This window comes from Macaca fascicularis, chromosome 17 (genome assembly GCF_037993035.2).
Source record: "Macaca fascicularis isolate 582-1 chromosome 17, T2T-MFA8v1.1".
NCBI classification, from domain to species: Eukaryota; Metazoa; Chordata; class Mammalia; order Primates; family Cercopithecidae; genus Macaca; species Macaca fascicularis.
Genome location: NC_088391.1, coordinates 18,348,818 through 18,366,635, shown reverse-complemented (window position 1 = coordinate 18,366,635; position 17,818 = coordinate 18,348,818). Strand labels below are relative to the sequence as shown.

General features: G+C 37.7%; 1 protein-coding gene across 4 annotated transcripts in view; it reads right to left on the bottom strand.

Moving 5' to 3' along the window:
• The window catches only part of FREM2 (FRAS1 related extracellular matrix 2), a 236,459-nt gene that overhangs the window by 45,012 nt on the left and 173,629 nt on the right, over positions 1-17,818 (bottom strand). The window contains exon 24 of one of the 4 annotated variants that reach the window (XM_005585698.5): positions 11,096-16,695. The exons of the other annotated variants lie outside the window; for them this stretch is intronic. Coding sequence (XP_005585755.3) covers positions 16,192-16,695 — 504 coding nt within the window. The 3' untranslated portion in view covers positions 11,096-16,191. Of the gene's footprint in view, positions 1-11,095; positions 16,696-17,818 lie in introns of those variants that run through there. 4 annotated transcript variants of the gene reach the window in all.

Here is a 17,818-nt window from a genome sequence, read left to right as displayed (position 1 = left end):
ATTGGAATTGAATTGAATATATAATTTAGAGAGAAAAGGCTATATTGAGTTTCCTCAAACTATTAATATTTTAATAGTCTATCTTATTAACTCTCAAAGTTAAAAAAATTTCTCATAGAGGTCTTGCATATGTATTTTAGATCCCTAAATATTTGATACATTTTATCCAATTACAAATTTTATCTTTTAATTCATTTATTTTCTGTTTGTTTCTTGCTTATAGAAATAACATTGATATTTTGTATATTGATCTTGAATACTTTAGCTATATTGCTACACTTAGTTATATTTCTTCTTATTTGACTATTTTAGCTATAGATTCTTTTGGATTTTCTATATACACAGACATATCATCTATAAATTGTAAGTCTTGTATCCTTTCTAATTCCTAGAGTTTTTGTTTCTTTTTATTTTCTACTGCAAGAATACTGTTAACTAAATATAGAGATGGTAGGCATTCATATCTTGTTGAAATGGCAATGGGAAAATAATATTTTTCAGTAAGTATGGAGATGGTGGCCTTTTGTTTTCATGGTAGATATCGTTACTATATTCATTTTCTGTTGCTGCATAACAGATTGCCACAAACATAGCATCTTTAAACAACAAACATTTATTATCTCACAGCTTCCGTAGGTCAGGAGTCTGGGCAGGTCTTCACTTGATCTTTTCCTCAGAATCTTACAAGGTTGTAACCAAGGTGTCAGCTGGGCTGCATTTTCATTTGGAGGCTTGACTGCAGGAGAATCTGCTTCCAAGTTTATTCAGTTTGTTGACAAAATATGTTTCCTTGTGATGGAATGACTGAGGTCCCCAGCCATCTGCTGACCCTTGGCTGACTATCCTAAAGTCCTAGAGGTTGCCTAAAATTCCTAGAAGCTGGTTACAGTTCTTGGCCATGTGGAATTCCTCAACAATTCCTCATCAAGCCAGCAAGAAAAGGCTGTCACCTTAGGGCTTAAATCAGGTTAATCAGGTTCACTCAGGATAATCTTCCTTTTGATTAACTCATAGATTAACTAATTTGGGACCTTAACTACATCTGCAAAATTCTAATAGCCAGAGGCAGTCACAATCAAGAGAGGAGGATTCTATAAGGTGAAAATGCTGAGGGGCAAAACTCATGGATGTTACTATTAAAATTGTAATAATGAAGTTCTCTTCTAATACTAGTTTTCTAGAGTTATTATTATGAATAAATGTTGTGTTTTATCAGATAGTTATTTTGCATCTAGCAAGATAATCATTTAAAAATTAACTTTTTTTTTTTTTTTTTGATGCAAGGTTTTACCCTGTCGTCCAGTCTAAATTGCAGTGGCAGGATCATGGCACACTGCTGCTTCAACCTCCTGGGCTCAAGCAGTTCTCCCATCTTAGCCTCCTGAGTAGCTGGTAAAGTGTGTCTGGGGTAATACCCGAGGTTCATTGTCTCACACCAAGGAAATCAAGGATGTGGACACACAAGGAGTGAGGTTAAGAGTGGATGATTAATAGGCAAAAGAAAGAGAAAAGCTCTCTCCTGTGGAGAGAGGGGTCCTGAGTGGGTCTTCCAGTCTGTGGCAAAATGCAAGAGGTTATGTAGATGAGCTTGAGGAGGCCAGGTGTCTGATTTACATAGGGCACAAATGATTGGTTGGACCAGGTGTGCTATTTGCATAAGGTGTGAAAAACTGGGTAGGGCTAGGTGTGCCATTTGCATAGCATGCAAAAAAGCTGGCTGCCCCACCCTAATATTTTATCATGCAGATGGGTTCTCTATCTAGCTGGTGCCATGTTGCTTGCTTCTTTACTGTACATGTGGTGACAAAAAGGGAAGATGGAGCCTCCATGTTGAACATACCTGACCCTGAGGTAGTACTTCTCTTTTGGCACAGCTGCTGACATTCACCTGTGTAAGCTTCCAGCTTGCTTATCTATGTCTGCAGCTTGATTTTTTAGGCTGCTCTTTGTTAGAAAAGAAATTACTTCGGGGCTGCTTTTTGTTAAAAGGGAAGCCTTGCTGAGGACTCCTTTACCCTTACTATCTCCCTAAATAATTTATTTCTAGCTCCTATATCACTGGGATTATAGGTGTGTGCCACCACACTCAGCTAGTATTTTTGTAGAGACAGGATTTTGCCATGTTGCTCAGGCTGGGAAATCAAGTTGTTAAATGTGCTGAATTGCATTACATTATTTGCTTATGTTAAACCAACTTTGCATTTGTCAGATAAACTGACCTGGATTTGTGATATTATTTTGGTTTTATATACTGCTACTTCTAGTATGTTAATATTCTAGTTAGAACTTTTAAAAAGTCTCTCTTTTTATATAATTATACAAAGAATTTTCAATACTTCAGTTCCATTTGCATTCCTCCAAAATTATATATATTGTTATTTTGTGTTGTAATTCTGTCTTGTAACTTGTAAAAACACTAGACATTTTATAATTTTTATATAATATTGTCAATGTTCCCCTAAATTTACCTGTAACACTGGTAATATATACATATTTACAATGTAATACATAATATATATGCTATACTATATATAATATAATATGTAATATATAATATAAAATGTGTAATACATATTTAATCCTGGTAATGAATCTCTGTTTAAAAATCCTTTATTTCTCCTTTCCTTGACACATATTTTCATTAGATGATTCTAGGTTGGTAGCTATTGTCTTTCATCACATGAAAGATACCATTCTACTGATTTTTGGCTTTCATATTAATAATTGCTGTTGAGAAATCAACTTTCTGTATAACTGTTCCTCTGATAAATGTAACATATTTCCTGCTCTGTCCCTGTGAACCACAATCTTAACTTGGTTAGGGTTCATTTGGCTTCTTGAATCTACTGTTTGGTGTCTCCAAACATACCTAGACTATGTTGATCTCGCTGCCACATTTCTTAACCTCTCATGTTTTCCATGGTTTTGGGCAGCCTATTTTTGTATTCTGAATTATATTTCATTAACTTTCTCTTCTACTGTGCCCAATCTGCTGCCTGACCTGTCCACAGAATTTTAAATTTAGGTTGCATTTTTTTCAAGAACAATTTTTATTAAGACCACTATTAGTAAAAGGTTTCAGTCTTTAAAAATAATCCCAAAATCTGTAAGTAAGAGCAAGTGCTAGGAAATAAACATTAAAGTATAACAGCAAGTAGTGCTCTGATGTGTGTTCTGTTTAACTTTTTATTTCATTAAATCCAGCTTTTCTCCAATTTAGACATTTTTTACAGAGACTGGACCTCACTGTGTTGCCCAGGCTGGTCTCACTCCTGGGCTAAAGTGATTCTCCTGCCTCACCATTGGAATGTGTGGGGATTACAGGTGTGAGCCACTGCATTCAATTGACTTTTTTTATGTTAGTCATTCATAAAATAAGAGTGGCTGTCCCTCTGATTTTTGTTCACGTCACCTTTTAGGCATATTGCATAACATGTCAATATCCCTAAGAGATTACCAGTTGATGGATCCATTTTTACAAAGCAAACAGACGTGGAAATGTTCCTGTCATTTAACAGAACTATGACTTAGTTATCTGCTCAGTGGGTTATAGAGAAACAGCACTATTATGTGTAATTAAAACAGAAAAAAAAGAGTCAGATCTTTCCAGGCATGAGTGTGTATTTATAATTTCATGGTAAACACATATACTTCTAAGTGAAGACTTCCCCATATTTATAGTGTTAAAAGTTCTTAAAATAATCCTTTCACAAAAATAAGGCATTATGCTGAAAAAGCATTATTTCTGTGTCAACAGTTATGCCCTTCTGTTTTCATCTACTGTCACCAACTGTCAGCTACTTCTTTAAAGACCAAATATTTGTCAGCAATACCTATACGGGACTCACTGGCTGTCTAGGGGTGGTTTACAGTCTAAACGTCTAACACTGTCAAACAAGAGCTGCATTGTTGTTTCACAAGCCTGAACATGCTGAGCCAGTCCTAGTGTTTTCTGCATATTTTGGCAGATGTTAGAGAGGCAATAATACTGGAACTTCTCTTCCCAGTTGTTCTTGCTTTTGCCACCAGTCTCATAGCACCTGTTATGGTAGTTGCAGCGGTCAGTCAGGGAAGCAATGCCAATGTTAAGATGAACTCCAGATAGCGAAGAGCCCCGTCCATTCAGCAGGAGGGTTTATAATTGCAATGTGGGAAAGGCACTCATGCTGGCAGAACCCATCCTTGCTTCCCAGAGGTCCAAGGTGGCACTTGGGTATGTGTCTATCTGGTGAATACCATTCCTGTGGTCTTCAGGGTGGCCCTGCAATCAGTGGTCTGGGCCTGCTTCTTGCACCTGAAAGCAGAGGCCAGGAAGAGAAGCAGGATGGCAAGTACAGACTACAAGTAGGACCATCTGTGAAGCATGGGGTCCTACTGGGCCCCACTGCTCCCTGGAGCCCTGGGTTGGATTTGTTATCCCAAAGCCCCCAGCACTCTCTAGGCAGCAGCATGGAACTGGGGCTTGGGAGCCACTGCTGTCTCCATTCATGCTTTAGAAGCACTCAAGCTCTACTTCATTCTGCTGTATTTTGTAACAGGAATGCTGTTATTTTTCAAGACTACTACTTTGCTGGGGGAAAGGGGAATGCAAGTTAAAACACAATAAAGTGTGCTGTTCTTCTGGAGAGCTAGCCTTTCATTTATTTATTTATTTATTTTTTGAACACATGTCTCCAGATTTCTGTAAGCCTTTGGTTAATTTCCAAAGTTCTGAAAAAGCTGATTCTATCACATTATTTGTCAGATTTTTGTTGCTTTTATGGAGAGGTGAATTTTCAAAGGTTCTTACTCTACTATTTTTACTAATGTCACTCCTCTCTGGTTATTTTAATAGAAATAACATAACTTAATAACTTAATATGCCATGTTTAATGGGTCCCTAAAAGTAATTCTGTGATATATAGAGTTGTTCCATATGGGAAGATACTGAGACAAGATACGAGAAAAAAATTAGAATAAAAATATTGTTATATTAAAATTGTTTCAAATTGTTAAAAGATAATTGTTAAGAGGAAAAATGATTTTATTGTGCTTACGATTCCTGAAGTCCAACATGTTTAATGATGGTGGATGGAGACAGACTAAAATTTTTCATGGCCCCATTCACTGGAGGATTTGACATTTATCGAAACTGAGAAGTTGCTAACACAGAAAAAACAGAGATGATCTTGGAAAGGAGGAACCATGAAGATCAGCCTTATTCCCTTATAGGTGGCCAATGATCTCTCCACTTTAGTCACGAATCAATATTCCAGTGGCACCCCAAATGAGTTGCTCATCATTTTATCGTCTCTACTCCTTGGGATCCAGACACATGTTCACTTTCTCTCCCACTGCCTACAATGCTGTGCCAGCTTCATTTCAGTTTTCACATCAACACTTACTTTAGGGGATGACAGTGGATGAGGTCTGTACATTCATGGTGATCAATAAATAAAGAATGGGATTAGTTTAGAGACAGAGTAATTACAGTGATTGGAAAGATGGAGTCAGTCCTAAATTTAATACATATAATTTGTTTAACAGGTATTGAAGGACTGGCAAAGGTAAAAAGAAATACTAAAACAGCAAAAAATAATCTCAAGTTTCTTCTCTCTATTAGAAACAAGGCTACTGTAAGAGTTAAAGAAAGAGGAAAGAAACATGAAAAGTGGCTCAACAGTCAAAGACAGGTTTATTTTGGAGAATAAACCTGAGGGGCTTCTGGCTGATTTTTGGTCAGGAGTGCTCTCTCTTACAGAGTAAGAGTATTTATTGGTTTTAGGGTGAGAGAGCTTATCACAGGTTTGGAATGTTTTCTGTGTGGGGGAGAAGTTTATGGCAGGGTTGGAATGTCTGGCTGGAGGGGCAGTTATCTTGGGGCTGACATCTTTCCAACCAGAGGGGAAGTTATCTCAAGGCTGGCATGTCTCTGGTAGGGGAGGGGTTTATCTTAGAGTTGGAGTGTTTCTGGTTGGAGATGTCATTTGTGGTTTATGGTCATGCTGATCTTAGCCATTAGGCTGATGCCCTTTGGATTTAGGCAGTTTTTGATTGAGGGGAACTTCAGAATGGCGGTGTTTGTCCAAGATGGCAATGCTCCTGCTCTGTCAGCTACTTCTTAGGATCATCATAAAGATCCAATGAGATAACATGTAGAGCAACTAGCAATGAGATATCACAAAAATATTTACCAAAAAAGGACCATTTTCTCTTCCCAGCATGAATAGATATATATTGCTGTAAATGTATTACTAATTGTTTCTAAATATAGAATACAGTGTCTCACCCGGTCTCCTTACCCTGGGCTGCTCCAGCCAAGAACTATTCTTCTGGTATGAGAAATGCTGCCTTTGTTTACCGCTGTGTTCACTAAGCCATGGTATTCTGTAGACTTCCACTTCCACTCCTATTATATTGTGGTGGGAGTAGCAAGTCTCCAGAGATGCAGGAGAGTATTACGTGAGGTAGGTGCTGAGATCTCTTACTTAGAGGGCTGGTTGATGTCACTAGAGCTCAAATTGCTCCTCAATTTTTTCCCCTCTCTGTTGTGTATGGTTATTTTAGAGGAAGAATTATAGAGCCAGTAGACATGAGTACGTGGTGAGTCTGAAATCAGGTTCATATGTAGGTTTTTGTTCATATTTTAATTACTTTCACAACAAAATCATCTCTAGGCCCACACATCTCCTAAGTCTAATGAGATTTTATTCAGTTCTATCTGAAAAGGAACTTAGCCTCAGTGTTTTTCTTTTGCTCCCTGTACTTATAACACATAATCTTTCAATAATTCTAGGAAAGTATTAATACTTGAACAATATTCATTACTATCTTAAAGCCTCAGATCATGTTAATCAATTCTCATTTCAGTTTTAAAGCCCTTCAAACAATAGATGCTGCCACTAATTTTGGCCAAAATTTTCCTTCCTTAGTGACAGAAACAGCCCTCACCTAAAACACGGGACTCACCCAAGAAACCTGACTTGAGACATTGGGCTAAACTTTTAAAGATTACCCTTTTACAGACATCAATTCTTCGGTCTTTAGAGATGGCTGTTGTAATCATATTTTGTTCACCAATTACTTTGGGTTTATAAACCACTGCTTCACAAAAAATTTGTGTCCTCTGCCTGTGATATTGTAGTTTGTGTAGTGCACAAAGATTCAAGACAGAGGATGCACATAAGGACTGAAACAAAAACTTTGAGTGATGTGCTGAAGTGTACATGTTTTGGCTGGTAAGAGTCAATTGTTACATTTCCAGGAATTTTGCAACTAGCTGATGTCACATTGATAACTTGGAATTGATGACGATGGGAGCATTTGCATTAGGAAATCAGCAAAAGCTTATTTTGGACTCTGCTTTCTTCAAAGAGCTGATTGTTAAAATATCCCAGCACAACACTGGCTTGACTTACCAATATGCATTCCCTGTGAAAAGTCCTCTTCCACTTACTAAGTGTGTTAACTGTGTTTCTGATGCTCTGACATCTGGGGCCCTGCTGACCCAGGAGATACTGCCTCTCCCAGGACTAGCCAATTCCTAGAGACAGTAGATGACTAGCCTGTGTGTATGGCTTTCACATGCAAACCAACCCATCCACAGCCCACACTCTAAGCCATTATTCACATGTCCTAATCACCCCAGAACTAGGTACCAAACAGCTAGAGACAGTCCCTATGCCTTAAGGACTGCTGAAATTATTTAAACTAGCCAGTCCTAAGTCTGTTTATCCTGCCTCACGACTCCTGCCTAAGACACCACAATGAAAGGTTTACCCATGCTTTCCCCAGCTCCTCCTGCCACCTGACCAATCCTGAGGCTTCTCCATATGGCCCTCCATGGTGCAGTGTGCCTCCTCCTCTTGCGATCTGTGAGTATAACATGTTGTGTTTTTAATGGCGATCTTCTCCTCATCTGCTGGCATTGTCATACTCATATAATAATACAATCTACATTTAAAAACACCAAATTATGAGCCTGGGGTCTTCATCTCCATGGATGGGGCTTTTTTCCAATTATGTACACAGACGAGGCACCTGTTTTAATGTACACACAAGTGTCTATAAAAATAACAGTATGTGGATCATACCAACAGAAAATCATAATGTTATAAAGAAATCTTCTTTGATTCTGGTCACTGCCTTTGGGGTCTTCTTTTATGACACTAGGGAATTACCAGTACCTCCCAATTTAGTGGTCTCTCTTTAAGCCAAGTGGTGGTAGTGGTGGTGTGGAGGGACATGGGAGTCCCATCCTCATCAAACACGTTTGAATCATATCAGGCCATAGCTATGGTGTGTTCTCACGGAGCCTAGATGTGTCTAACTCACTGTCTTTGGAATGGTATCAACTCTGTGGAACACTTGAGGAAATATGCTCACTTCTTTTTTGCGTATAGCCCTTTCAAACATTTTTCCCTGATAGCCACTATGAATGCTTCTGACCTGCCCCAATTTCCTTTAGATTTAATCATGTGCTGTTCAATAACTTTCTCCACCACCCTTTGCCACTTTGCAGTTAGTCACATTTAAATTACTAGGATGCCATCTGAACACCCTGGAATGCTCTTTGGGCTGTTGGGAGTAAGACTTTCAAAGATGACTGTCAAGGTTTTTAGAGGGAAGTTTACTGGCTTGGTTGAAGGGTAGGGAGGAATCAATAGGGTGTAGTCCCAGATCGCCCTGCCTCTGTTCCTGATGAGTCTGTTTTCCTAGTCAGGTTTACCTTGACCAAGTCTGGTTTGTGGGTTTTCCCTTAAATTGGGTGCCTCTGGGTGTGGCTTTTTCTCTCACTGTCAATATTCTTAGGGACTAAATCATGACTCTTGCCTTCTCTGGTTCCCTTCCTCAGACTTCCTGAAGGCCAGGCCCTGTCCCTAGCAGCTTGGACATTTCTTCATCAGACCAGCTAATCACCCCAGAACTAGGTACAAGACAACTAGAGACTGTCCTTATGCCCTAGAGACTGCTGAAAGTATTCAAACTAGCCAATCTTAAACCAGTTTATCCTGCCTCATGACTCCTGCCTCAGACACCACAATGAAAGGTCTACCCATGTGTTTTTCTTCCATGGTGAAGATTGGTTGAGCTGCACTTTTCTGTTACAGTGTCAAACTTGCTCTTACAACATAGATGTTTTTCTCTCCCCAGTCTTGAAAGTTCTGGAAGATCTTTGACATAGCAATTATTTTTCTTCCACTTCACCTTCTTTTTTGTATTTGGTACTTTTCTTGGGATATTCTTCAATGTCTTAAACAAGCTGTCTTGGCATTTCCTTTTGGTATTAAACAATGGTGGCCTCATGTTAAAAATCTGACCTCATAACAAATCAATTGATAATTAACTTTGGTGACAAGACTACGTTGGTAGTAAAGACCAGATTAGTTAATTCATCCTCATCAGTGCACTGGGCAGGATTTCCTAACTATATATAGCAAGGTCTAGTCACACTGCTTTCTGGGACAAAGAATTGGTCAGTCCAAATATGTTGTTTCCTTAAAATACGCATTGCCCCTGGTGAGCCTCTGGCTACACTCTTTATAACTAGTGGGCAGGCGCCAGGACCCTGAAGGTGGATTCTACTGGGGAGAGGCAAAGTTTTACCATCAGTAGGAGTGGCAGTGGGAGCACAGGTACCAGTCCAGAGAGCTAAGTTCAAGGCTCCAGAACCAGAATGAAAATAACTGACATTCATTGCAGACTATGGGAATCTGTGATTTTAGCATAAGAAATTAAGTTATAGAATGCACCAGAATAACTTGGCCATTTGAACATTTATATTCATATGGGCTTTATTTATATGAAACACTTGATATATTTTGAAGGAAAGCAAGTGTAGTTATGAAACACAAGTGGCAGCAAGACTTATTGTTGACATGAATTTATGACTGAATAGCTCCAAATTGTTTGCAAAATTAGATTCCCAGGAATAAACGTCAATGTCCACCAATATGTAGTAACTTAGTAAATATATGATAAAACTAGACCTTGAGAGTTTTTGAAAAATTCTCATGGGAAAATAAGAAAGGCTATTAAGTTCTGCAAATAATTCCATTACACACAGATAGGTCACTCAGAGGCTAGATAAACATAAATTCACTTAGTGTTATGCAGGGCACTTGGGAAGGAAGCAGGCATGTAATACAATTACAAAACACAAAGCTCCTTGTCCAGGATAGAGTTTTCTTTTGTAGACAAACAGGCTTTAAAAATATCTTGACCAGCCAGGTGTGGTGGCTCACGCCACTGTAATTCCAGCACTTTGGGAGGTGGAGGTGGGTGGATCACCTGAGGTTGGGAATTTGAGATCAACCTGACCAACATGGAGAAACCCCGTCTCTACTAAAAATATAAAAATTAGCTGGGCGTGGTAGCGGGCACCTGTAATCCCAGCTACTCAGGAGATTGAGGCAGGAGAATCACTTGAACCCGGGAGGCGGAGGTTGTGGTGAACTGAGATTGTGCCATTGCACTCCAGCCTGGGCAACAAGAGCGAAACTCTGTCTCAAAAAAAAAAAAAAAAAAAAAATATATATATATATATGTATGTATATATGTATGTATATGTGTATATATATGTATGTGTATATATGTGTGTGTATATATATGTATGTGTATATTCATGTGTGTGTGTGTGTGTATATATATCTTGCCAACAACTTGAATTTCAATTCCTGAAGTCACAGTGAAAGACTGATTTCTACTACTTTTTGTAATGTGCATAAATGTAGCTTTTACAGAAATTATCTTTTCTTCTTACTCAGTAGTTGCCTTTCTCTATTTTAAGTGATTTTTATTGTAATGCTCTTTACTTTTAATGCTAGCTTTTAAAAATTTACATTCTTATTTTTCTTCTTTCTGGAGGTGCAATACTGATAATTCTTTTCTGAGAGGATGATCCAAACATTGGGAAAAATAAATATCCATAGTAGAAATTCACTTAAACTGTGACAATCATGTAATCAGTGTAGGCAACATTTGGCATAGTAAAAGAACATTGTGCATTGAATAATTATAATTTGAAAAACTTCAATGCTGTTAACATTTTAACAATTTATTTCAGTTATTTAGTTCATTTTAAGGTATTCAGTCATCCAAAAGAACTGCATACATGTGATCTTTGACTTTTTATTCTTAATTAAACCATCAAAGTAACTTTTTTTACATCTTAAATGTCAACGTTGAACCTCCACTGAGAGAAAAATCAAGGCACAGATTGTCATCATTTTATTCAGTATGATGCTTTTGATCTTTTGCAGGAAGTTCTTTTCTCTTTCATCTGAAAGCCTTAAAATTTTACACAGAAGGGATACTGCACAAATGCTGTGTGGACTTACCAGCTTTCTGATGAATGAGGATGTTAATTACATGTTGAAAGTGGTAATGGTTTTGAAATGAAAAAGGGAGCATTATTGGAAGAATGAAAAATACATCTCAGAGAAAGAAACCTATAGTTCAACAAATAGAAAGAAAGAAAGAAAGAAAGAAAGAAAGAAAGAAAGAAAGAAAGAGAGAGAAAGAAAAGCAAAAGTAGGTGTCCTGGCTGGACCAGCTTTGTTGTTGTCAATTGGTCTTTAGCAAAACAAAATATTGAAAAAACACAGAGCAAACAAATACCAGGGGAAAGAAATTAAATGTGCTTGAAAGATAGGGAAGAAAGATGCTGAACATCTAAGGAACTGTTACTGCTGTTTAAAAGTTTGCAAATTTAATGTTCTGATTTTTCTCCTAATAAAATAAATGGAGACATTACTATATTTTATCAACATTAGTTCAGAGAGAGTCAGTTTTCTTTCCTTACAAAGTTTTTGATGTACTCTTCCTGGTGGAAACTACAGAAAAATATCATGTCCTTCTATTTTAAAATGTTTTATCAAAATAGTTACCAAAATCTCAAAGCGTTTTGTTTCTTAGTATCAAAATATATGGAAAAGGGGAGAAATTGACATTAAGGGATAATTTGAACCTATATATAATGTTTCCTTAAAAATTAAATGTTGTTACCATGCAATACTGCAATCAATTCTAGGAAAATACCTCCGGGAAATATATTAACCTCGGAACTAATGTTAAAGAAGCTCCCATGTTTTCACAAATGAGCTTTCTGCTGATCTTTTTGTAAAACTTCATAGAAACTATTTCAGTTAAAATTATGCCTTTAGTGTTATCTCTTTCCTAGAAATGAGAGGTTTGGTTATTTTATATCTGTGTGTGTGCATGTGTGGCTGGGATAGCACTGGGATTTACAGTTTCCTGCTAAATTACATATTTCTGAACCTTGGTAAATTGAACGGGTTGAACATGTGGGTCCCATTTATTTGCCATACTTTAGTGAAGACACTTGTTTTCACCCTTTCATTACTGCTGTCATGTCTAGAAACATGAGTTTCAAAGAATGGCAATGTGCTTGTTTTCTGATTAATACAATTATGAAAATTTCAAATTTGTAAAACATTTACATTTTTAAACATATTATTTTCTTTACTTACTAAAGGACCGAATTGGATTCCAAGTTAATACTAAATAAGTATTTTCAAAAAGCAGAAATAAAATATCCAACTTTTAAAATCTAAATGTCATTATATTTAGCTCTATTATCGGTACTTTAAATAATTTTTAACCTGTGAATATTTTAACTCTCAGCATTGAGATGTATAAGGAAAAGCTCTCTGTGATATTTATAGAGGTCCATTTACATTTTTAATGTTGACTTTGGAGTTGGTACACTAGAAAAGAATTAGAGGTAAGATGACTTGATAAAGACACTTTTTTGCTGCTTACAGAACTAAATCCCTTCATATTGAGCCTAGCGTTGGTCCTTCTTATCATAAATGCTATGCAGTGACTTTGCAGCAGGATGTTAGCTGACCTTCATGCATATTGTTCAAACATTGTGGATTCTTCTGAGAGGGTGGACTTCAGAAGGTGCTAATGCTGCTAACGAGTTGGAAGAAGAGTTTATGTGCTATCTGTTATTCTTGGAATAAAGTGGGCCTATCTTTTACTAAGAGGAAAAGAATACGCAGGGCCACCCACAGCTCTCCAAGTCACTCCCCCAGTGAGGCTTTGCGAAGGTCAATTTTGTTAAGTTACTGGTTTGAATCATTTTGTATAAATCTGTCATCAGAATGACCCATAACATGTAGGGCTCTTTTAGATAAACAAGAGTGGAGTCTGCTGTTGTTATTCTAGAAAGATTTTTTAATTGTGGTTCACGGATATGACTGTTTTGGTTTCGGTTCAGGAGAGAATCTAATGCAAATCCTGCCACGTTAGTCCAAATAAAGAGCTGCATTCAGTTATAGCCTTCCCAAGGACAGAAAGTGGAGCTTGGTTTCTATGCATTCTCTCAGAATAGCCAATCCTAGGTGAGCATCAGTAAATGTTAACTAAGGGGCAAAAATGGGAATAAATAAGATCATCATTAAAATATATATTTCAGTGCTTCATGATTCATATGCTTAGGAGAGCCGCTAGTATAATATTTATTTTTGGTTTTATTTTTACTATATAGCATCAACAAGACCTTGATTGGAGTCAGAAGCCACTGAGTATCTGAGGAGCTATTACTGCTATATCCTGTTCTCTGTGGGAAGTTATTTTATGTGTTTGTTCTGATAGTACCAGAAAAGTTCTCCAAAAACAAAATGCAAACATAAGGTCTATTTTATTTAACAAAAAATTTACCATATTCTTCCCACTAAAAAGAGTTTCAAAAAACAATTAATGTATATTAAATTACATATTTAGTAAATAGATATTAAGAAAAATAATGCAAAATCCCAAGTACTTTATATTTTAAAAAGCTGTATCTGCCTATTTCCCACAGACTCTCTCTTTTCAAGGGAATAAAGGGAAGGAAAAAGGGAGAGAGGAGAGTAAGAGAATAGAGGACAGAGAAGGATAAATATTTGGTAGGATAGGATAGAAATGTTCTGTATTTTATAAGCTCTCCAATTTATATACAGTAGCCTCATTAGAATATGCATTGTAGAGTCAAATTTGGTATAAAACCAGCCTGACCCAAAGGCTCAAAACAAACATCTTACAGTAACGCTTCACCGATTGCTGTATTCATTGACAGACTCCAAAATTGCACAACAGGCTCGGAAGCTGCTAACTACTAAAATATCAGCAAGTCGATTGAGTATACTTGCTCTAACAGTCTACATCAATTGAACCCAATGGTAAGTTGTGAAAAGTCCACGCACCATTTGAAGTTCCCTAATTCACATTCATTCCCATAAAAATTACGAGGTAACCAAAGAAGTAGCTAAGCATCTGCCAGAAGGTAAAGCAAAGGAAAGGGGAATGATTAAGAAATTACCACTATTTATCTTGCTAAATAAACTCCTGGGCTACACAGAACTTTCTGTTTGTATAAGCCGTTAGTGGGACTTTTGAGATGTAGGTGATATTTTTGTAAATTCCCCAATGAAAGGATACTACAGTCTATTTTTAAAAGACTGAATATGAAGTGCAGAGCTGCCTAAAAGAAAGGCAACTATTGGACACATTACCTCTCTCTCAGTATCAGTGTTGCTTCCTTATCTTGATCAAGAAATGGTTGATACTACAGACACCAAATTAAGATGTGCACATCTGATCTGAGAAGTTTGCCTTTTAAAAATCTGCAGTGACCAAGATGTCCAGTGTGGCCAGCTTATGGCTAGAAGTGAAAGGGGATTCTAACCAGCAATTGAAGGATAATCTGTAGGCATTATTCTTTTTTCCTGACCTTACTTTTCTTTGAAACATGTTTACTAGCTCTTGGAAAGCTGAAGTTTTCCTTTTCTAAGCAAAATGTCTGCCATTTGGTAACAAACATATTGATGCAGAAAGGCAATGAGAGGCTTGCCAAGGAAGCTCACTCAAGTTCCTTGGATTTGTGAGGTGAATGGTAAGCACTGTTACAAATGATATTTTTAAACACTCAGAGGGACCACATTGTACCAGTTCACTGAACTGGGGATGCCAGAGTGATGCCTTCTGGAATCAAAGAAAAATATGATCAATGATTCTGGCCACCTCCAAGACCACTTCTGGAATGACAGTTGCAGAGAGTCCCATCGTTTGGACCAGACGCTGAAGAGAAAGTTAATTAAATGTCCTATAGTCAATTTAAGTTCTAAATGTTATTGTGTGATTATGCTACTCTGAGGGATAACCTCATCTGTCATCTGTCAAAATGTTATTTTCTTCTATAAAGTATGTATAAGAGGCACTCTGACTATACACATTATATTAATCCATACCACTTTCTCCCTTCAATATTTGTAATCATGTTTCTCATGATCATTTATGGGTTCAATACTGCAAACATCTAGGTTCAGTTCTTAGAGAACATTGTCTTGTAGTGACTCTAATGCTATGGCATTTATTCATCACCAAAATGTCACCAACCTTCTAATTTCCCACAAATGTTGAGCACCAATAAGGTATATTACCATGCAAGAGCTCTGCCATTACTCACTATATGCCCAAACAGAGCAGTATCTCTTAAAAATCTCTTCCAGAATTAACATATTCTTTGGTTTAATTTAAAATTAAATACGCAAACAAAACAAGGAGAGTCTGATGAGAATGAGAAGCAATTCAAATTCAAGTGAGTGAACTTCCTTCCCTCGATCTTCCCTTCCACTGTCTCCCAAGTAGTGGATCAGTTGATTTGTGGGTTGAGCCACCCCTGGTCACAATGCTACGCTGTCTTCACCTATTTGAAAACTTGTCATAATAAACTGTGTTCACCAGTTTTCCAGACTAGCAAGGAAAACCTTTCTAGTAATAATCTGTTATACAATGAATAAACAATGTGATAATTGCACCTTCAATATTCACACTGAAATAGCAACAGTAGACTCCTCTTATACTTGTAAGAGAGTCTGTTAGCACCTTTTAATACATTTATCTCCACTGCATAGAGAATATGTCTAAAATGAGGAGTACATTCCTCACCATCTATCCATGGCTCTGTGTACATGTGAGTACATTGTTGCTGCCTTCGGGGCAAGAGGAAAGATGTCTTAATTTGTCCTTTGATGCATAAAAGAGTATGGAGAATTCAAATCAAAGTACATTAGTACAGTCATATTCTCTGAGCAGCTTCATCACAGACATCCTCCATCCTCTATGGTTTACCAGAAGCAGTTAGGGTTCCATGGTGATCTTTTCCGACGCACTTAAGGAAAAGGTGAATTCTACCTGCGGTCATCAAACTTCTGAGCTGTCATTGTGATGGCTCTGTGGGGGCACCATGGGCTCGCTGCTGCTGGAGCCCTTCGGGGCCTCCTTCCCCCTGAAACTTTCCTTGCCCCTGCACATCAGCACTGCAATGACAGTGAGGCAGATGGTGAGTAACCCTACCACGGCGCCTCCCACCACAGTGACCAGGCTGACTGCAGAGCTAGGGCTGTCGAGCTCCCGGGGGAGGATGCCATCCGGAGGTACTCTCCCCTGGGGGATCTGCCTCTTGGTGCGGTCCAGGGCAATGTGCTGGATGTTTGTTCCCCGATTGTTTTCAGCACCAATCTCCCACGCCAGTGAGGGTGTGCTCCTGATCTCTCTCTTCTTCCGGCTGTTGGTGGTGGCTTGGGGCTTTCCTTGACTCACCAGAGAATGGTACTCCACGCTTCTTTTGCCAATACCTCGATTGGCATTGTCTTTTGATCTCACTGTATAGATCGTATGTATATACCATTCTCGGCCCAGAGCGACCTAGAAAGCACAACTCTATTTGTTAGGAGATACTAGATACCATATCAACCTAATTCACCACTCTTTGCAAGAGAAATTAATGGCAGAGATATTAATAAATGATGATTTATTTTAGTCTGCAGAATTAACTTACTTAATAATTTTGAATGAGTACTAGGTGCAAGGCTCTGTGCAAAGCACTGTATGATACATTCCATGCAACTCTTAAGGGAGTGAATATTTGGTACTTGTTGTCATAGAATGGGAGAGTTCTAAAGACCTATTAATAGGTTATAGAGTCTAGTGTATTCATTAAAAAAAAATGAGTAAATAAGAATATACAGCAGCTAACTGAGTTGCCCAATGTTACTCAACTAGTTAGTGGCAGAGGCAGGACTATAGCTCAAATCTTCTGAACCTCGGGACTCATTTCACCGTGTCTTGCTGCTTATTGCATAAAAGACCATAGGGGAAAAAAAAATCAATTTTCAAGCTTTTCTGGGGCTTTGGAAAAGGATGAATTTCCTGATGAGTCTTTGAAGCATGAAGGATTTAGAGAGGTCAGATGCTTTGAGATTTAATGGCAAGAATAAAAATAAAACATATCATACTTCAACTTCTTGTTTGAAAAGATTCGGAATAACAAACACGCTTTCTTAAGATTCCTTCCTCAGGTTGAATGAAAATAACACATTTCTCCAGGCCGTCCTGTCGGATTAATTTTCAGTAAATATCCTAAAGGGTGCACTTGCTCTGACAGAGATTTACAGCGTAAGCACATCTTGAAATTTGTGGCATTTGTCTGCTCAGTGTTGTGGTGGCTGCCTGTGTCCCCATCCACCTTTGATCCCTGAGTCAGGAGTTTGTATCTTGGTTTCTGAAATCCTTGAGAGTGGAGCTGTACACAATTGCTTTCCTGAGTTCAGCAGTTCACACAAGATCACTCTAATTAAGATGTGCGTGAAAAGTTAGCAGGAAGGATGTTTTGAATAAGAAGAGCAGATTACTCAACTGTCAGACACAGATTTACATTCTGGGCTAAATAAGACTCTTCATTACACATAGTCTTAAAATAATATTAATACCTTAATAAAAGTGATAAAAGCTATGAAAGCCAGATCTATTGCTAACAAAAATAATAAAA